A 23,152-nucleotide genomic window follows, 5' to 3' on the forward strand; every position below is an offset into this window, starting at 1 on the left:
CAACAGTCGCCAAAGATTTTCGAGCGTGGTGGTCACTTCGCTGAGCTTACAAGTTCTTTGACAAGTTGTTTCGAGTTTGGTATCCCACCTAAAGTAAGATCACACCCACAGTACTGTGTACAAGCAACCAGTCCATGTCTTATAAAAACACCAAGTCATTTGAGCGTATTCGGCTTGTGGGAAAGAATTAGTGAAGGGTCTTTCGAACGCTTTTATGATGAACGCTCAAAACTCCTGAACATTTTCCCCTCATCCAATCGTAGGACTCCAGGTGAACTTATATTGGAATTTCGTATCTTTAATAACCATTTTGGTGTTACGATATCTGAACTTTGTGCTCCTCTTAGCACTAGTAATCTCCAAAGCATTATCTCGATTGTTCAAAAATGAAATTTAATAAGCTCTGAGTGTGGTTTCGTTTTTCTCGTCGAGTGCCTTGCCCGAATCAGAGTTATCAGCCCCATCAGTGAACGTTTTCATTAGAAATGTGAACTAAAAGACAAGCTGTGGGGATTACCACAGGTCCACTTAGCTACTATATTACGACTGAAGACTGAGGATCAGTGATTGAAAGCGGTAATAGCGAGAGCTGCGCTACTTCGTGACGTGTTTGTTTTATTTTAAGCTATGGTAAGAGTTTCGGTGCGATATAGTCCCTATTTGACTCCAATATTTAAAGCAAAAATCTCTGGAAATTATTTTCACGGTGACGGCGTGGATAAATGACTATATATTACCCCGGATATTCGTCCTACACATAGTCGTCCAAAACTTATCTTCCAAGGCAGTTTATTTAGTGTTAATTCCCTATACCGATAATAAATAAAATCGAACAAAATTAAACTGAAAGTGATCTGTCTTGTCTACTTATCACAACCTAATTCTTCTACGTATTCCCCAACGTTTATGTAGTTTAATAAGACTATCTTAATAGTATGAGTCCATAAATTTCCTTTATGTAGTTGGCACTAAAATTAGCAAATAAGTTTACTTGTCTCCTGGAGTTTCTCGTCTTTTTCATGTCTCTGTCTTACGTCAACTGATATCTGGTTTGCTTGCTTTTTCTCAATAATGACTGCATTTTTTGGAGACTTATGTATGTAAATCTATTCTTAATAAATGAGATTTGTTCCTTTAAAGACCGCTTCAAGTTCACGTTATATGGATATGATTAAAAATAGGGAATCCATCTGTTCCAATATATGTGTGTTTTTGTTCGATTTCTAAATATCTAACCTATATCTTTTAAGATGCTTAGTTGTGAATTTAAAGTCCCTAAATACTTTGAAGTTAATTCAAAATAATGATTAGTACATACTTTTGTAAGCTTTCAGACTGAAACCAGCAAATTGATTCCGATGTTATCCAACTGTAGCATTATAAGTCTCATTTACGTACGCATATTGCACATCAAATTTATTTAAATATTCTATCACAAAATCTTACCTTTCTCAGATAATTGTTTTCATCCATCTATTGGTTTAGGTTTCTGGCATTCAAACTATTGATACTAACCATGAAGATATGATAGTAAGTTTTTTTATATTTCAAATACTGTCGAATTCTTAGCATGATGCTCAGTTGGACTACTATGGAACAACTCTAGCAACAGCTTCGTCTGATCATTCAGTTAAAATATTTGATGTCCGTAACAAGAAACAAGTTCTTATAGCTCACTTACGAGAGTATGTTTTAAGCGATTTTGAGTTAATATTACCATAAACTTTTGAATGTATTTCAACATGATTAAATATATAACCACCATCCCAAAGTATTCATTAACTTCCTTATTTTATATTTCCGGGAGTCTTATCTAGAAGATGGATGGACTTCATCTTGTAGGTCTTCATAACAAATGTTCCTAGTCATGTGATTATAAAATTCTGGAAATTATCTATGTTATGTGCTTTGGTCCGGTTTCTTGGACAGTATTTCAGCTCGTAAACAAATGTCATTATAATCATTAGGAAACTACTCTATCCCCTTTGCTTAGCTACCTACTTAAGCGATGCATCCACCAATACATATGAGTTTATTTTACTTTGTTTTGACCCATTCTGTTTTTTATTGCCATTTCATACTTTTAAGCACTGGATTTACGTCGGTTCTTTACAACTTATCGAGGGATAATGATCTTCCACTCAACAGTACATATAGATTCTTATGTTAGATCGCATAAAACGTGCGCGCGAACTGAGATGCCTGGTTTTCAGCACGTGGTAGTGAGTTGAACGGAACTACCAGAAAATGCTCCAACTTTATCTTTTTTTTATTTAAACACATAAACATTGATACAAGGAGGCACGAAATAGATATGCATCACACAAATCATTCGTTTTATGTTAGGGGTAGAATACTGCCCGGGTGCCCTAACCGAAGTAGATGGTTTTATTAGGTGGTCAATCCTCAAACCTTTGACCTAGAGGAGCAACGTTAGGAGATGCAGTAACATGGTAACTGGTGGCCAACAACAGCTTCATACGCCTTTTGTTTCTTCGGGATTCTGGAGCTGATGTGCACCATTAGTTTGGGACCAGGGTTTTCTAACTTCCCTATGTGAATCCTCCGTATTCACTTACCCGGTTAAAGCGCCGGAAATTCTCTGAGAGATGCTAGATCCCCAGAAATCACTTGTTAAGCGCCTTATTTTCGCAATTTTATTTTGTACATTCGAATTTCCCGTTTTCGCGCCAATAGCGCTCATTTTTACCTTCAGATTGTATATCTCACTTGAAAAGACTCTAGATGTTATTGGTTTGTTGGCTCTTTTAATACGCTGTTTTGTGACGTTTTCCATGGACCTCTTTATACTATATATATATATACTTAAGTTGCATGCTTGGTTTGTTCGGGCTTCTGGCTGCTTTTGAAATATACCTTTCGTCCTAACCTGGTCTTCTCTGTTTAGTTAGCAGGCCTGGAACCCATCGGCATAGTTGAGCTTGTCTCGTTGCGGTGTTACTGACCCTTCGTTCCATTCGCTGATTTAGGTGATCTCATAATCTCTTCAAACATAGTACATTCGCCTTTCGTCTTCTCAATTTCGTAAACAACATCCCTGCCGCGAGAAGGCAGTGATTAAGACTTCCCTGACAGTGGCTGTATACGCGTGACTATGTGAGAGCATTTGGAGAGAGAGGGCTTGCTTTATACACCCTTGGCCGTATCAGGGCATTTGGGAGCATTCCAGCTGATTCAAGACACTGGGATCGAGAAGTCTGATTTCGGTTTAGTAACCTCTTAAGTTGGCAGCACGTTAGTTAGTAACATTCAAAGGCGCCTATGAGGATTGGCGGGATTTTTCGAGGAACATTTCATCTGGTTTGTGTCCTGAGCAATGTCGATCAGACTGTTTTGTCCCTCAACCAGTGACTACCATTATGTCTAAGCTAACAACGCGGAGGCCTGTAAGGAAGCCCAGCTTTTGAAGCACTAAACTTTAATATTTAAAAGTCGAAAGTAATCCTGATAAAAATATTCGTTCATAAACCGACTGCATCTTCAACACTTTCTGTCGGTGACTTACATGACACCAGGTCATACATACACAAAATACATGATTCCGTGTGGCCACTCGTATACAGTTAGTTTTTTTCTTAATCAATGGCATTTTCTAATTTGGTCTAGTTGTTTACAATTTCCTTGCCACATTTATGCATGATATAATTTCCATTTGAGAATTTTTCGTGTAAACTAATCTTTGGTTGTCTAGACGTATTTCATACACATACAAGCATCTGTTTTATTTACTAATCATTTTCATGTAGTCATCAAGGACCTGTTTGGAGTTTAAGTTGGTCCCATCCTATGTATGGGAGTTTATTGGCCTCTTGCGGTTATGATCGTAAGGTGATTATCTGGCAAGAAATCAATGGACGATGGGGAAAAGTCTTTGAATATGCTGAACATGCTAGTTCAGGTTAGATATAACTACAATACTTTGAAACTATATATAATCGTGTACCAGTATGAGATGACTAGTATCACAATTGTAGTATATTTTGAGCCATCAGTAAGTTGACAATTCAGTGTTTTCGATTGTTTAAGCAATAACTGTTTCTCATACAAGTCCATGAAGACCGATGGTTTGGAAAGGTGATTCAAAATACTTTTTCATATATGTAATCCCACGTGTTCGCCATTACTCCTTTTGAACTTAGTAAACTTTTTCTATCTGTATGAGGAAGTTAATACGTTAGTGATCTCGAAGATCCTAAAACTAACATAGTCATAGGTGTTTTATCCAAAGCTTTCGTGATGGGATGTCAGGGCTTATTTTTTTCGTACATAACAGCCCTCATCATATTTTGGCTAACATTTTATTTGTTTATTTATTTGAACACATGAATATTGGTACAAGAGAGCGCCAATATATATGCGCCACACAAAATAATGAGAATTCGAAGAGAAATAGAAAAAAAAAGCTAAGGAGCGCAAAAAAAAAAGAGAACAGTAACGGAGAGATTGGTGTAAGGTGGTATGGTAGTAATGAGGGAACGGAAAGGTACAATCAGAAGAAATCCTTCAGGTAAGGGAGACACAACCACTTTTTATGAAGAAAGTAAAAGAAGGTTACAGCAGGATCGCCACTGGTTTCTATTCTGAGCCATATCTGATAACGTCTCTAGCCACTGTGTAGCACTATCTCTCAGACCCCAACCAGGGAGTCGTGAAGGACCAACAGAAGCCAGTCCTTTGCAGCTTTCTTTCATACCACGACACCATGTCATGCACTGACCACCTCTCCGCTTTTTCCAACCAGTCCCAGAGTCGGCAAATAATGCACGACGTGGAATTCTCTGGGACGACATTTGTAGAACATGTCCAAGTATGCATAATTTCTTATATTATTTTGACCATAAACATTCCAATCACTTACTTTCGATTATTTGTTGAACTTAAGATTCTGTACCTTCTACGATATTTTGCAAACTGTGTCACTTTATAATTGTCCTTTTCAGAGTTTTCTTAAAATTTAAATCCCATTAATCACCGCAAAATTCAAAATCATCACTTATATATTATTTTTAAAGTTGCTTTATAAAAATTTAATCCTATGTTTGTAGAGCCGCGCAAGCCGCACTTGCTTTTAATGCACGCTTAATATCTTTTTAATAATGCATCCACTAACTTCAAGCGGGTTAATAAATTGATATTTATGTATGGACACTGCAGTAGTAAATTTTTCCCTTCAAACAAACTTTTTCCTTAATTTGACATAAAATGGATGGGAAATTATTTTAAATGAGCACTAATTATCAACAAATCTGACTCACTGATTCCTGGAACTCTTAGCTACTTTTACTGAAAACAAGTAGAAAGGTAATAATGTAAGCAAAAATTCTCTTCAAAGACTTAAATGCAAGCCAAAAAATAATCCTACACAAGAATAACTTTCCCAGAAACTAATTAGGTATTTTGAAAACACTTGGTTTTTGTAGAGATAAGGTAGGTTATTGTAGACACTCAGTCGTCGAAGTTTTGTGTTACAAATAAATGACTTAACTTCAGAACATTTGCATTTGGTTAACTCTGCAGCTCTTAGTCTTGTTCTCCAGAGTCATCCACCGTTTGTTTTTTATTTAATAGTCAATTGCGTTTGTTGGGCTCCTCATTCTTATGGACTAACGCTAGCATGTGCCAGTTCAGATGGGACAATCTCTATCCTTATATCGGACGAAACGAACTCTTGGCGTGCCTTTCGAATCCCAGAAGCACACTCCGTAAGTGGTAGTATCAGCTGTGAGTTTTATGACCTCCTTGAATTTTTGCCAAGTCGACCCCGTCATTGTTTAAAGCACATAAGTTGGACATTATTATTGAAAAGCCATCGATATTACTTTTCGGAAACATAACAAACTACTAACAAACACTTTAGTAGCACAAAATGCATTATGTTCTAAGAGTGCATTTACAGTTTATTCAGAATGGATTCCATAAACATCGGTCTTGCATAGACCGAATCACGACACTACAGATCATCGTTAAAAAAACTCGTCACTATACACCAACTTCCTTGATTATTAGAAAGCATTTGGCAGTGCGGATTGGGGAACATTATGGAACCGTCTTCGACACTATGGAGTACCTAGGAAGATCGTCGACATCATAAGGAATTCATACAACGGACTACACTGCAAAGTCGTGCATGGAGGACAGCTGATGGATACATTCCTAGTAAGGACCAGAGTCACAAAAGGTTACTTACTCTCCTCCTTTCTCTTTCTTGTGATAGTTGACCGGATTATGAAAACCTCCACATTTGACGGGAAGCACGGAATACATTGGACAGCTCGGAATCAACTAGAAGATTTGGACTTCTCAGAAAACCAGGCTCTTCTATCCCATACACAAGAAAAAATGCAGGTGAAGTCAACTAGTGTAGTAGCAGCCTCTGCATCAGTTGGCCTCAACATACACAAGTGAAAAGCAACATACTCAAATACAACACAGAGAACACCAGCTCAATCACACTTGATGAAGAAGCTCTGGATGAGGTACAATCTTCCACGTACCTATCGGGGCAGCATTATCGATGGACAAGGAGGATCTAATGCAGACGTAAAACCAGGGATTGGCAAAGCAAGAATAACATTCCTACGGTTGAAGAACATATGGACCTCAAAATAATCAACATCAAAGTCAGAATCTTCAATACGGATGTCAAGACAGTTTTAATGTACGGAACCGAAACTTGGAAAACTATCACAACCATCAAAAATGCATAAGTATTTATAAACAATTGTCTACACAATATACTCAATGTCCGTTAGTCGGATACCATCAGCAACATTCTACTGTGGGAGAGAACAAATCAGCTTCCATATGAAGAGGAAATTAGGAAAACATAATGAAGGTGTATAGGACATACATTGAGTAAACCATCAAACTGCATCACGAGTCAAGCGCTAACTTGAAATCCTGAAGGGAAACGGAAAAGAGGAAGATCAAAGAACACATTGCGCCAGGAACTGGAAGCAGATATGCAAAGGACAAACAACAGCTGGGAAGAATTGTCCGAAACAGAGTTCGATGAAAAATGCTGGTGGGTGGTCTATGCTTCTACACAAGGAGTAACAGTCGCAAGTAGGTAAGGAATTCGCTCATGTGATTGAACTGCAAATTAAAATAAAAGCCCTAGTGTAATTAGTGATTTGAGGTAACAGTCGTTACTAAGTCATCATGTTTTCGATCATCTCGAAGCTGACTTCCCTCCTTAATCATGACCGCCGTTAAAGTATTTCGTAAACAAGCTACATGCACCTAGTTTATAAATTATCCAGTTTCAGTTTGAATCTGCTGCAAATAAGACAAAATATAAGTACTATAGAACCAGTTTAAAGATCCCAAGATTCCTACCCATCTCATTTTCCTAAGAACTTTGGTCTTTCATGCACTTATTAATCATTATTGTTGCCATAGCTGTTTAATTTGGTATAACTTCTTCACGGATCGAAATATACCATCATTCCCTTGTGGATGTCTGTACATGTATTAGATATACTACCGTTCACTATATATAATAAGGATTCAATCTTTGCTTTTGATTTCACAATTCTCTGTATAGGTGAAATGAAATCTAGTTGACCAATGTTAAGTAGTGATTTAGTTTTTTTTCACACAAAATATCATGTATATGAATGTTTTACTTAAAAGAACATTACTGAACTCTAAGTCATTGCATTGTGTTTTGACAAGAAGAGACTCAAAAATACCCTCTAAACTGTCAATACATTCCTTATAGATATCACCCCACCTACTATTTTGATATCTGTTGATGTAAAGTTTTCGTTGCCACTATGATCCAGTATATACAAAACGAATTCTCGCTTATCTGGGACACCATTATAATTATTATGCTTGGAAGTGAGCACTTCCCGCATAGTTGACAAGTAATTTTTCCGTCACGCAAAATCCTAATTATGTTAAATAATTTGGTAATATAGCTGAATCTCCGGTGAGATTGAATTCCTAACCAATCCACTCGTTTTTCATGTTGCTACTAACACTAGTATTCTACAGATTTTTAATTCAAACTGATTTAGTTACCTATAATCACTACGTTGATTAGTTTAACTGCAGCTATCCTCCAGTTGTCACTTTAACCAAGCGACCTGTATGGGATGTCATATCATCTCCCCGACTCAATGAAGTAAAAATAGCCATAGCTAACCTAAAGCGAGGGAGGGCAGAAGGCTTTATTGAATTAGCCCATGAGATCTCGAAGGATAGTGGTTCAGTTTTAGCTGTTAGATTGACTGCGATATTAGCTAGAATCTTGGGACGGGACGTAATCCTTTTTCACTGGTTTCAATCGTTGATTGTTTCAGTTTATAAGAAGGAACAAAATTTCACTTGTAAAAACCATAGACGAATCAGTCTGACTGACAGTATCTATAATATTAACCTCAGTCATCATCCAACGCCTAACTAAAGCTTGTGAAGAACAAACCCGAGAAAACCGGGCTGTTTTCAGACCTGAGTGTGGATATGTTGACTAAATAATTACCTTTCACCAGGTTCTGAAATATAAACTTACCTACTGACTCCTGGCCACCGTTGTATTTTTCGAATTTAAGGCAAGGTTAGAATCAGTAGGTCGACAGGTTTTATGCCAATGTCCGTCATCGAAAGGCATACCAAAGAAGTACATTAATTTTGTACAGACTCTCCACTTGAACACCACTGCTCGAGTCAACTTTTGGTGAACTGTCACGGGAGTTCATAACTTCAAGTGGTATTCGTCAGGGTTGTTTTCTTCCTTTATTTTTATTTAACTTTGTTACAGATATTCTTTTAATCAGTCGATGAGGTTGTGAATCTTCGACTGAGATGGTTGGGCCACGTGTTACGTATGCCCAAACATCGATTACTACGACGTGCAATGCTAACCGGTGTTCGGGATGGTTGGAAGAAAGTTAGGGGCAGCCAAACCAAAACGTGGCATCAGTGCTTGAAGTCACTACCTTCTAGTCTGAGCCATGTTGGTGGATGCAGACTACTTGGTTGGGGTCCGCGTGACTATCGTAACCAATGGTTGGAGACTGAGTGACATGGTTCAGAACTGATCACAATGGCGTCGGTGTATACACTCTCTATCTTCCCTTAAACTAAGAGATTAAAAATTGCTTCCTATCTTTCTTTCTACGAACTAATTCTTTCTTGCTGTACTATATCCTTATTGCAATCTTTCTTTTATATATTACCACCTCTGAATTAACTACTTTTATGAATCCGGTGTCCATCTTGTTGTGTTAATGAGGTATGGCAACTTGGACCGATGCATATATGTGCCTGGTCCTACGTTGTAGCTGACTGACAGATATTCTTTTAAGGATAACGCTCATATCGTCCTTCCCCAGAATCGATCTTCTACCACGGGATTCTCTTTCTAGCTTTGAATACCTAGATGATATAGTTCTATTCGACGAAGACTGAGAAATACCGAGTCCTCTGGTCGCCTTGAGCAAGGATGTTAGTATGTTTAGGCTACGTTTTCCATTCCCTATCTAAATTCAAATTGCTGCTTTAGAGTTGGTTTGTATCAACTCCTGAACTAATGATAGGGAGTGATGTAACTGAATGCATCGATCACTTAACCTATCTGGGAAGTCTCATCAGCCCTAGTGAGTTGGTGTCTGACAAAATCGTGCCAGAAATTCGGAAAACTTAATGGGCATTCGCACACTTCCGTCACTTGTGCCACGGTGGAGATATCTGTCTGCTGGCCGGACGACGAGTTTACTGTGCAGAAGTTTGCTCCATTCTACTTTATGGGTGTGAGAAATGGCCTCTAAAAATGGAGAATATCCGTAAGTTACTAGTATTCAATCATAGGTGTCTTCGAACCACTGATGGTACATTTTGAAACCATCGAATTGACAATTCTGGGTTTAGAGTCAGAGTGCTAGGTAATTGTGGTACATTGACTGAGATGGTTAAGAAACGTGTTACATATTCCCTCCGATCGACTACCTTGACGCGCAATGATGGTTCGTATAGGAGTGGGTTTGAAGAAAGCTAGTAGTCAAATCAAATTATGGTATTAGTTCCTGAAGAAACTGACTACTGGACCGAGCCATGTAGGTTAGTATAAACCACTGGTTGTCATAGCTCAAAATTGTTTGCAATTGGGCAGATTCATTCACTATTTGTCTTCCCTTAGTTTGTGAATTTCCTGTAGATTTTTATTCCACTAATTTGCGATTTCTGGAATTGAATTTTGTATGTTTAATCTTTTCTAATACTACTAATAATGACACTATCTCTACTGCTGTGGGATTTGTCTGGCCGCAACTCATTAGCACAGTCAGACGAATTTGTCAATTCGAATCGATGTACACATGTTCCAGGTTTTATCTTGTTTATGACTAATTACACTACATTGATTAGTATATGTTTATCAAGTTTTTAGTCATTTCAAAAAATATTCGTACCTTTTAATCAGTTTTATGACAAATACCTAATAAATCTTCTTGTATCCTTGTCAAACATGCATCATAAATCAAGTTATTTTTCTATTGTTTAAGGTTGGTGTTAATAGCGTGTCTTGGGCACCCTCCATAAATGCTGAATTTATATTCAATCCCACGTTGGCAACAACAACATCAACAAATACTATGATTCCTCCTATCAAAAGACTCGTTTCTGGTGGGTGTGATTCTTTAATTAAAATATGGCGGTAAGCTTTTCATTTATTGTTACTTCTTCGTTTTTTTTCAATATTTTCCAAATCATTACTAGTGTAAATATTAATTAATTATTTCCAAAGCTGTCCCATGCAAATCAGTAGTGATGTTCAGTTTTATATCCCAATCTCTTTTAAAACTACTCCGCACTCCACTATCCAATTTATTAAACTAAGTCATTCGCAAATAGTTCAGCTAGTAATTTCGTCCAATTTATGTGCGCTTCAGAGGTAATATTATTTTAACATTAGAGAATGCGCTTACACTGTCATCAAATGTTCTTCGGAACGATATTTAAAAACTTAATTCAATATGAAATGGTTTGGATCATTCAGTTTTTGATATTTTTGGATGAAATTCGATCAGTCTTAGTTGGCATTTGTGCGTCCTGTTCGGATCGCCTCGACATAGCCATTGTGATAAAGTTCGACGTAGATAAAATTGAATAGATGCAGGTACATCTAACTGATGAGTCACAAATAGAACGAAATAGACGTCCTGTATCCTACTACTAGCCACATTCTATCTACTCTTTATTTAAAACCTGTTTTCTCCTAACAAGCTCCTGTCCCCACATTGACATGCCAGATTACGAAAGGTGAGTATCATCCAGCCAACAGTTCAAGTCTAATAACCCTAAAGCAAATACCTTCATGTAAATCAACTGTGCCTAATTATTTCTGTCTTACTAGAAAGGGGTTTTGTGGAGATAGTAGTAATTTAATAGTTGAATTTATGAGTCGATTAAAGCTAGATCACCATGGAAAACCTGGAAGCACTGGTCAGTCAGTCAGCTACAACGTAGGACCAGGCACATATGTGCATCAGTCCAGGTTGCCATACCGCATCAGCACAACAAGATGAACACCGGATTCATAAAAGTAGTTAATTCAGAGGTGGTAATATATAAGAGAAATATTGCATATAGAGACATAGTACAAGAAGAAAAAATTGGTTCGTAGAAAGAAAGATATGAAGCAATTTTAATCTCTTAGTTTAAGGGAAGACAGGGAGTGTATACACCGACGTCCACTTTCCCATTTTTGTTTAACTTCATCATAGATCTACTGATGGAAATAACTTTCTCGTCGACTGAGTTCTCGGGTATTGATCTCCATCCAGGAGGTCCACTTATCGACTTAGAATACGCAGATGACATAGTCCTGTTTGGGGAAGACGCTGACAAAATGCAGAGTCTTCTGGAAGCACTGGAAGACCGTTTCGTTCTAGCATGGGACTCCTCATCAGTGCGCATCCACGATCCCGCTCGCAGAATTCGAAACCACGACATTCGGTCTCGCACGCGAGCTTATATATATATATATATATATATATATATATATATATATATATATGTTTAGATAAGTAATATTGTCTACACCCTGTCTTACCATGCGTTTATTTCACCCATAACTTACTAAACTGTCAGTGTTTGTCATAGACACTGAAAATACTACCACCATACTGATTGTGTCAAATCAATGCTATGCCGTTCAGGTCATTATTTGTTAGACTAGAAACTCAATTGTTTTAATGTGTAGGTCAGTTGTTATTTTACTTTTGTTGTTTTGTGTTCTCTTTTCATTTTTACCTGAAATAACCGTGACCTAGCACAATTTTTGTACAGTAGCAGTGGTGGTGTCAGTGTTGACGATGATGATGGTAGTTTGTTTAACACAGATTGAGTGGAATTTCTCGTCTAAAATCGGAGTCAGTCTAATCTAATTAAAGTACAGAAAAAAATCATTCATAAGATATTTAGTCGCTAAGGCATTTGGAATGTCTACCTATACACCTTCACTTATATACATATACTTAGTCATCGTAGGTAGCATTGTTTATCATTTTATTGTTTTCCGTTATACCTATGTATATTAATATGCCAGTTTTGTGATGTGTTTTTCTTTATGTTCACCTGAGTTATTCAAGTGCATCGGTCTATTCATTGTAAATCATTCACTCACCAACCCCGTCTTTCTAATCTTGTGATGTCCTAAAATATAAAATGTTTGTAAGTTAATCCAGTGAATGTAATTATTAGGAAGATAATTTTTGTTATTATATTGACTTGCTGTTGTAAATGAATTGGTGGGGAAAAAGAAGTTTGTAGTTTTTGTTGGTCTAGCTTTATACCTAAGCTGAATGCATTATCATTTTAAGGTTTGTGTAACTAAAAACAACACGTATTTAGTAAAAATGATAGATTAACATCTTACAAAAACATGTCAAATGAACACTATCAAAAATACCTATCTTCGAACTAATCGCATAAACTATAATCCCAAAGATTAGCAGCTATCATTGTACTTGTAATCAAATCAAAATACCAGGTAATTTTATCCAGACCAGATAGTGAGCAATAAACTCATATAAAATAAAATACTATCATATTGATTGACAGCATTATAGAACAATATTAGATCATTAACTGACTCGTGGCCTGAGTCGCTCAATGAATATGATTAGTGATTAGGGAGACGTTAGAAGAAAATTGCTTCGAGTCACTCGCAGTCTTCCAGATCTATTCACGCTTCATCTCACAACTTTCTCAGTTTCCAATATTATTTCATACTATCTAGTGAATCCATTCTTTCTTCTGGAGCCATATTCTATGTGTGGAGTTGCTATTACTGGCACTATCGTTACGTTTGATCTTGGTCAATTTGGCGTCCGTAAAGTCATCTCCAGAAAACATATTATCGTGCGACAAACATTTTAGACTTTAAAACTATATAAAGTTAACGTAACTTAAAAATTAAGATTGTTCGTATTTTGTTGTTGTTAGAGGTGTAGGGATCGTTGTAACTTCACTGTTGCGTACATCGTGAAAGAATATTTCTTTTCAAGAAGTATTAAAGTAAATACCAGTTATTAGTCGCGATCCTGTCAACACGAGAAGCGCAACTTTACAGCCTAAGAGAGACATCTGCTTGTGCCTGCTCAGAAAGTCAGTCAGTCATTTACAATGTAGGAGCAGACGTTTATATGCGTCAGTCCAAGTTGCCATACTTCATTAGCACAACAAGATGAACACCAAATTCATAGATGCAGTTACTTCAATGGTAGTAATATATATATAAATAAAGATTTTATACAGGGAGTAAGAATCAGTTCGTAGAAAGAAAGTGATTAAGTGATTTTAATCTCACCGCTTAAGGGAAGACAAAGAGTGTATACACCCTACGCCATTGTGGTCAGTTCGGAGTCATGTCATCTAGTGTCCCCAACCAGTGGTTACGATGGTCGTGCGGACCCCAACCAAGTAGTTTGCATCTACCAACATGGCTCAGACCAGAAGTTAGTGACTTTATGGACTGATGTCATGTTTTGGTTTGGCCGTCCCTAACTTCCATCCGTCTCCAACACTAGTCCGCATTGCTTTTGGTCACATAACTTTTTGTAATTAGTTTGTTATGTATCATTTCCATACTCAGACTATACAGGCGACATCAGATATCTGTGTGGCAAGGTGAGATTTGCTGGTTGTAGGTTCGACCCCTCCTAACTTTCTTTCATCGTGGGAAGGTAGTATTACTAAAGATTCTTGTTATCTATGAGAAATACCGTGCTACTACTATAACTCAGCACAGTTAGTAGTATGATCTTATCCTCGGACCTTAGATTTTTTACATAGGACCTGTTAATCAAAACTAACTTTTGAAACACAACAGTGTTTTGAAAAGAGTGAGGATCCGTATTTCGTATAAAATATAAATATTCAATGTTCACTCAATCAGATATTAACAAAATGAATGCGAAAAAATACAGTGTTAAAAAAAATTGACACAATCATGTTGGATGGATTGCTAGACATCTTTAAAAGAGATTTGAAATTGGATCTATTACAATAGTGACATAATTGGTTGATTGTTAAAATACTTGATTTTCAGTCACTGAATAATTGCACGTGACAGACTCGCTTTGTAGACGTCACACTAATAAATGTGTAGTTAACATGATCACAAGTGGGGGACAATCAGATGCATTTAACATACAATCACAGGACTTGTTAATAAAATCTAACAATCATAAAGTAAATGCTTAATTTGCAAAATATCCACCAATTATCTCAAAATGACTCAGACTTCATTGTTCTTGCATTTTCATACAAATTGCATTTTGTTTCCATTCTTTACTGTTCGATCCTCTTGTCTCTCTGCTGCCAGGCCTTCTGTTTATGACTAACATCATATACTACTTATGTCAATATAGGTAGCACACACCACAAGTGTAGCTCATGCTCGAGTGTACTAGACCGTACTTCGTTAGTGAATTAAAATAATTTTCCTTATCCATTTTGATGTTTACGTAATTATTAATTAAAATAAGACTACTACTGTGTTATGAGACAGTGTTTCAAACAGTTTATTGTTAGTGGTTTTTTAACTTCATATTTTCTTAAACACAATATAAATTCATAAATAGTCATGACCACTTTGAATTGGTTACATAATAATTACTTGCCAGTTTTCTGATAATTCTATCATAAACACCTAACACTCTTACTGGCCTCTTGTCTTATATCATTTCTAGCTTTGACAAGGACTATTTATCAGACATGACTTCAAATTATTCTATATGTTTGAGAGTGAAAATTTTTCTACTGTTTTATTCAATTTAATCATAACCTGTTTTTCAGATGAATTACAAAAAATAATGTTTTACAAACATAGAAATATACATATTATCTGGTTTCTGTTTTGTGTCGATTTAAGGAAAAAGTCTAACTTAGTTGATATATTTGCTTGATCTAACAATTGGATCTTCATTCCTCACATTTTATGTATCATATGTCTATTCTCTACTACCTGTCTGATTTTTATGTTCTTATTTATGTCTGCTCAAAGTATATCGTTTGGATTTTTTGCTTAAACTTATGTCTAGATCTCGTTATTTCTGTAACTTATATCTTTAATTTTATTGGCTATTCTTATTCTTTCGTTGTACGTTAGTTACATCAATTCAAACATTTTTGTACACACATCATTTTATGTCCTTGAATAAGATCATTTTTATTTTTGTCCGAAATTTGTCTCTATGATCGAAAAATATTTTACACGCTTATTATTTCTCTTTTTACTCTAAAACTTAGTAATGGAATACTTTGTAGAACTCCATTACCATAGTATAAAAAATAGAATGGCAATAGATTTTTATTATAACAAATGTCTAACGTTACCATTTCGTATATGAAAGGAATGTTTGTTTTCTAAAAAATTGGTAGATATTATGCTGATTATAGATATGTAAATATTTTTATACTATTACGGTTGGATTAACGAAAATTAAACATTCCTTTCGTTCCACTTTTTATTATATCCTGTTCTTTTGAAGATTACCTATACTCAGTTTAAAATTCTTTAATTCGTTTGACCAAATGTTTAGGTGTCAGCAATTTTTTCAAAAAACTTGTGTTAATTATCATAACAGTAAGTAAAATAAAGTGTTTTTATATATCTGTAACAAGTATGTCTTATTTACTTAGTTAATCCTATTTGTCTTCGTTTCTTTTTCTAAAAAAGCATTGGTTATTTATACTTTCTACCACATGTGACCAAGTATGATATGAATGCAATGGTAGTGCCTAACATTCTTATGCCTGTCTTCTTTCCTATAACAGTCACTTCATATCCCAAAGCAATAAAAATTCATGTCGAGTTGTTAGCAAATTCTACCGCCCAATGACCTCATAAGGTCATGGTTTTGTCCTTGTCCTTATTATGACCCTCACGGTTAGATCAGTATACATACCTAATTCTTTGTTTAGGTATACACGCCTGCCGTTTGAGAAAAACATAGATCAATAAAGTTTCAGGCCATTCATTGTTCTGGTTCTTCTTTATGGTTAAACCGATTTTCGACAGTTGTTTTAAACATCAATTAAGTTAGACATAATTAACTATTCTATTTATTTAGCTGTAGTTGTTTAGTTACTTATAAGTAGACAATTACATGACAAGCATTATTTTTTGACGTCATATAAGTAGTGTCACTGGTCCAATAAAGCTGTTAATTTAAGGTACTTGACTAACCTGGTATCTCATAAACTAGCAGCGCATTTGTATGATAATAGTCAGTACATTGTCAACAATAATTTGTCATTCCTGTAAACAATCACCCACTAAGATAATTTCTTTTCTATGAGTTACCTTATACAAATTATCAAAAACCCTTTTGCTCTAATAAATTTCCTATTTGAACTATCCCTGTCAATCTTCTACCTGTTAGTCTTTAGTCACTTGTGAATTTGCATTCGTTGATCGTGATACTTCTGGAAATAAGTATCCTTTCAATTGTTCATTGGTATCTGGTTCTAAGAAAACACTATTCAAACTATGTTTCATTACTTAATTTCATGCTGATTAGTAATAAATAGTCTTTGCTTGCATCTACAAATTTTTATCAGAATGGGTTTTGTGGAGAGTTTTAGAAATTTCACAGGTTGAAATCATGAGTCGATTGAAGCTAGACCACCATGGAAAACCTGGAAGCAAATTTTTATTAATATATACCATGATCTATCTTTCCAGTGTATATTCAATGAAGTATTTAGGATATTTAATTATTTACTAGAAAGTCTTCCAATCTTACCATTGCTCGCTTTTTGCTCTGTGTGAGCGCTTTATAAAACATCCATTATCAAGAAATAGCAACCTTTGTATACCGGATCCGTTCATAGAACATCTTTCACAGTCGTTCACCTAAATCAAAAGTTTGTCGGTCTTCATCGCATTAGGTTTTATGAGACTTCAGAAATATATAGTGGTCAAAACTCTAAACTACCTCACTCCTCTAAGTATGCTAAGCATTGATATAAAGCAATCTCGAAACACTATTTTGCATGAAAAGAAACATTTCGAACCACTATTTGGTTAATGAAGGCTTCCCGACTATAACTCTTACCTTGACACGGTGGTCGGGCATGCCTATCGCGATGACTAGACAAAGGTATACTGACTGGAATACATGTTTCTTTTGGTCCCAACATTTCAAGCAAATCGGTCGGTAGACGGTAAGACTAGAAGTATCAACTAAAGGTTCGAGGGCAAAGTCGTACTGAAGACTGTTGATGGAGATGACAGCAACAGTGTTTCCCTCGGACAACCAGCATCTGCAGCGATGCTGTCTTCTTACAGTAAAAGGAAGGTGTTAGAAAAGGTTTTCCCTAAAAATGTCACACTTCGTCTTATCATACGTATTTCCGTGTACGGTGGTAAGGTTTTTTAGAGTTCCGACCTAACACATCAAAAAAGTCCCGTTAAAACGTCGTGAATGATTGGGTTTAAACAGCGTTGACTTGGGCTCTACGGTCACGCTACCAGGTCACTAACCCAGCTTCTTTTGCAGTTTCCTCAAGAATAAAAATATCCTTGTACGGTGTGGGCAACCGGAAAGTGACACTCGCCCTCATAGCTCTACCTCTCTTTGACTAATTATGTTCAGAAATATGGAACTCGTCAGCCTATGCGCCATACATTGCTCTAAATTCGTGACGTTTTCTGTCCAACTGCATTCTTGTGACGGAATAAGTAAAAATAAGCTTCCAATTCTAACGAAATCAACGCTTGATGCGACCAATCAAGATGATAGGGTTTATCCTTTCGTACTGTTCTCAGAATCATCAACTTTCTGTGGAATTTACCTTATAAGAGTACGACTGAAACCTGGGATGTTGATGTTTTTAATCGTTTTGCATTATTGATGCTTTGTTACCAATGCTACGATCTCAATGGACAATTTTATTCGCAGCCGTATTTAATTACCTGAGTCATCAAAGTAGTTTATGGTCTCATAAGTTGCAAATTGATTAAAAGTTGAATCGTAAGCCATTGAATGTTTATTCTGTTTGAAATTTAAACAGTAGCCGCTATTTATGAAGATCCTTGCTTCAATTTCTGATCATGTCCCAGTTGAGTACTACTGACGAGTCCCATATTGGAGCGAACCATTTGTTCACCTCATCTTGGTGTTCAGTTGTTCGTCAACTAAAAACGAATTCCTGATGTAAATTAAGAAGTAGACGAATGTATTTGTTATTCCTCCTAATATTTCAAGTATCTAATAGAACTATAGATTAGATTATAATTAAACTTTGACTATTGTCTTCTACTCATACAATACCCGTTTGTTTAACATTACTTCTGTCTGTTTATCTATCCTTTTGGTTTTGGTTGCCAATTTTTGGCAACAGTCCAAATTTATTTGATTGTCAAAAATATCACAATGGTGCTGGAAGAGTAGACAAAATGGAGTTATCATCACCATAATATTAAGTCTTCACTTAACCATTGTTTTTATTATTATCGTTATTCGCCTGCCCACCCTGTATAATCACATAAACACTACGAACACTATTCACTGCGTCAATGAGTATTAGCCATAATAATAATCACATTCATTCTCTCTGTATCCATACCTGTCTATGCACATGAAAGTAACGATGACCTTGTGTCAGCTTAGTTGTCTAGTATTTACTTGTGTAAGTGTATCCATATATATATATACAGAGAAAGAGAACTTTTTTGTAATAGAAAACAAACATACTACCTTGAAATTCATGCCCAGTAGAAATCGAGTTCTAGTTCATTGACTCTAGTAAAAGGCAATAATTTGTTCTAAAATTAAGACATCTGGTTAGTTTTGTTTTAATAATCACGGATACATATAAAGTTGATGATAATTATGTGACTTGTTCAGCTCGATAAAAAAAAAAGTTCACCACATTGACTACACTACACTACAATGATTAAATTTTTCATTGGAACTATTGTAAACCTTTTTAAAGACTATTAATGGTTATGAAAATATGACATAAGCTGAATAGTACAATTTAAACTGACATAATGCTTTGAGTATTTTGGTTGATATTATTGAAATAGTTCTTTTCTTGCACAGATTTTCTTTAAAAATCTTATGTTTTTGCTAATCATGATTTTTACAGCGCTATTTATACATTAATTTTAAATCTTTATAGCTTTTTGCGATTATTATTACTCTGTACAAGCTCTTTTTGAAATCCTTATCCATCCTAGTTGCTACATTTCACATGTGTAAACATTGTGAATGGATTTTACAAGGATAATTGTAGTAAATTCGTAAAGAACAGGTGACTCGAGTAGAATTAAAGAGAAGACATTTAGTATGATGAAATGGTCAATATCTAGCGTTATATAAACATTGGTCATCATTATTACAATTGTTGTGCAAAAACCAAATTAGAATCGTACGAAACAAAGGTTCGTGATTAGACCGTTTAAATTTTCTTATACATTGTTCTTTTCGCCCTTAACCTTCTTCTATTGTACTCCATAGTAAGATAATCACTGGATGTGACACTACTGGTATCAGTTGTATATATTTTAGAGACAATTAAGGATAATCTGAAAACAATTTCCACTCTCATACTTCATTCGAACGAATTTTAAGGTCAAAATTGTACAACATCCGATGCCGACTTTATGGTCTAGAGGTTGAGCATTCGAGTGCGATGCCAAAGGTTCTGGGTCCGATCTCCAGTTTCGGGTTCGTAGATTTTTCACTTCAAAGGGCTCCCATATTAAAGCGATACAGTTGGTCAGTGCCCTCTTGTTTTCAATGCTTGTTGAACGTATGTTGGCTCTTGATTTCAGTAAGATTTGAATATATCATTCTCCTTGTTTATTAATAGTAAATTAATGCTTTTGGGAATCAAGTAGACAGAATACACACTGTCTTATTTTGTAGTCTCATCAGTGATCATAGATGGCTTATTATCTAACGAATATCTACTATAAACACTCGTTGGGTTGGAACGATCTTCATTTAGCCTTCAATCGTTATCTACATTATCTATTAATGATGCTTATAACACTATTATGTTAAGTCAGTGGGAAGGACGTTCGATTTAGTCTTTGAATCCTTAAATACTGATCTTTCTACCAAAAATATTGCCTTCCTATTAGCTTCTGAGTTCCTCATAATTTCTTCGTCAGTAATTTGTATTTTCTTGAATTTTATGTTCGATGTCCGGTCTTTTTTATTGCCACTGATGCTGTTACTCCCTCTAATACCCTGAGATACTCTATAACAAATTCACCTCTTTGTGCTAATGGGATATGATTGCTTCGACCTTTGTACACACGTACCAAGTTCTACGTTGCGCATGACTGACTGACTTCCTGCTAATATGGGAAGTTTATGGGGTTTGATTAGTTTTGTAATGTTTATCGTGAACCGATTTCCCACTAGACAGCCATTGAGAACCAGAAAAAAACTGAACGATTGCTTCATCGTAGTATGGAACTTCCAATGAATGTGCATTCTCGAAACCGCCTGAGGTTAAGCCTATTTTTTAGGCTTCATGAAAACCACTACATTTGCATCCGATGGTGCGTAACTATGGTATCTTTACTCTTGTCGTTATTATCAGTTTCAGTTTGGGAAAGGCAAGAGCTGATTGATCTGTGTCAGTTCTGACTATGGCGTTCTGTCAGTTGATCAAGTTTTCTTTTGAGTGAGTAGTGAGATTGGGCTTCGACCACTTGCTTGAGGTAAAGAGTTCCATTTATTGAAAATTTTATGGAAAAGTTAGCGATTTTCTAACTAGTTATTGGTTCTGGGTGTGTTAAAGTCTCTAAAATGTGCTCACAGGTCCTCTGTTCCGGAAGACAAAAAAATGAGAACATTGAAGACTGTAATCCAACCACCTCTACTTTTTCTGCACGTCAGAGGTAATAGACTAAGTTTATCTCATCATACAATAGCTTTAGGATTTCAGGAATCAATTTATATGTGGTTCTTTGAAATCTCTTCAGAAGCTCACTGTCTTTTTAGACAGAAACTAATTACGTGTATGCAATACTTGAATTTTGTTCAAATGAACACTGCATTCAAAGTCTAGGTTAACATTTAAAACACAAATTAAAAAATCTTTCCATAATTTTTATTACTAGTGAAATGGAATTTTCTGACTGACTTTTAAACATTGTGTTGTCACTAGGTCGAATGTATTCATATCATCATCATCATCTTTAATATGACTATTAGTTCACTAACTTGTATATTTTCAATCTATTTTATCCTATATTTCTAATCAAAATGTATGAATAAATAAGAAATAGTGAGAGAATTACAGGAATACAATACAACCTTATTATACATTTCTATTTATTATTATTATTCTGTTCAATTATAATAAATATAAAATGGATTAGTTAATAAGGAGAGAGAGAGAAAGAAAAAAACCCGACAACCTAATAATAATTCAACTGACTTATTTCATCTGTTGTTTATGTGTTCAATATTTATTTTTCATATTTAATAAATATTTATTACAATCGAAATTAAATACATTTTATATTTAATATTCACTGTTATTGTTATTATTTTGTAAATGATTGTTTGAAATTATTATTATTATTATTATTATTATTATTATTTTCATTATGATCAGTTAAAACTTTGATGTAGATATAACACGATTGAAAATATTGTAGAAAATTATTCACAAAGTTCTACTGACCAATTGTTAACATCAATAAAATATATGTTTGATTATATGTGGAATATACAGTATAGTATAATATTCAAATGAATTATATATTTCAATGGTTTAGATCATGAGTTAGTTGAAGCTAGACCACTATGGAAAACCTGGAAGCACTGGACGGCCGTTTCGTCTTATTGTGGGACTCCTCAGCAATGCGCATCCACGACCTCGCGCACTGACTCATGATCTAAACTATTGAAATTACTATAATATCTACAAAACCCATCTGAAATTATATATTTGTTAAGATTGGACTTATGTTTATATCCAACGAAAAAATAATGATAAGAATAAGAAACTGAATGAGATATGTGTTATAGGTGCCTAGACATCGGTTACTCTAAACATTCAATGTTTATTGGTGTATCAGTAGATTAGAAGAAAAAAGACAGTCAAATCAAGAATTCATAAAGTAATTAACTGTCAGTTTGAGTAGTGATGCAAATTTTCCTATTTTAACCTATGTGGTAATAGTAATTTGTGATAGTCTAAGTAAATTCTAGTGAGATAAATGTATTCGTTCTTTATGTTTCCTTAAAATGTGCTTCTTAGTATCATCGACAAGTTTATTCATTTGACTCCTTCACTAATACAAGTTATGAATTTTCACATGCTTTACTTATGTTATGACTGACAATATGAACTGATACACATTTGTATCAAGTCCTAACTTGTTTACACATAACGGACTCTATCAGCTATGTATTACACAAAAATGACTTAATTTATGATACCTTCCAATGATTTTAAAGTGCATTATTTAGTGTGGCTTCCTTAGTCCTATAAAACCTTTGAAATTTAAACTGTAATGAACCGATTAATTCATTTCAAAAAACCAGTATAAGTTAATCACAACATCTAATGAGATTTGACTCTATTCATTGTACTAGATGAAGTTAACGTAAATTAATAAGTGTTAAAGATGAACTCTCATTTT

General features: G+C 35.2%; 1 protein-coding gene across 2 annotated transcripts in view; it reads left to right on the top strand.

Moving 5' to 3' along the window:
* Positions 1-303: 303 nt before the first annotated feature.
* Positions 304-23,152, top strand: part of SEC13_3 (GTPase-activating protein S13) — a 37,216-nt gene continuing 14,367 nt past the window's right edge. Inside the window, exons 1-6 of one of the 2 annotated variants that reach the window (XM_051209397.1) lie at positions 304-630; positions 1,486-1,530; positions 1,570-1,685; positions 3,768-3,919; positions 5,590-5,723; positions 10,530-10,681. In XM_051209397.1, coding sequence (XP_051074853.1) covers positions 628-630; positions 1,486-1,530; positions 1,570-1,685; positions 3,768-3,919; positions 5,590-5,723; positions 10,530-10,681 — 602 coding nt within the window. In that variant the 5' untranslated portion in view covers positions 304-627. Of the gene's footprint in view, positions 631-1,485; positions 1,531-1,569; positions 1,686-3,767; positions 3,920-5,589; positions 7,091-10,529; positions 11,867-23,152 lie in introns of those variants that run through there. The other variant, XM_051209398.1, reaches the window with a different exon arrangement.

The sequence above is a fragment of the Schistosoma haematobium genome, chromosome 1 (assembly GCF_000699445.3).
Source record: "Schistosoma haematobium chromosome 1, whole genome shotgun sequence".
In the NCBI taxonomy this organism is placed as follows: domain Eukaryota; kingdom Metazoa; phylum Platyhelminthes; class Trematoda; order Strigeidida; family Schistosomatidae; genus Schistosoma; species Schistosoma haematobium.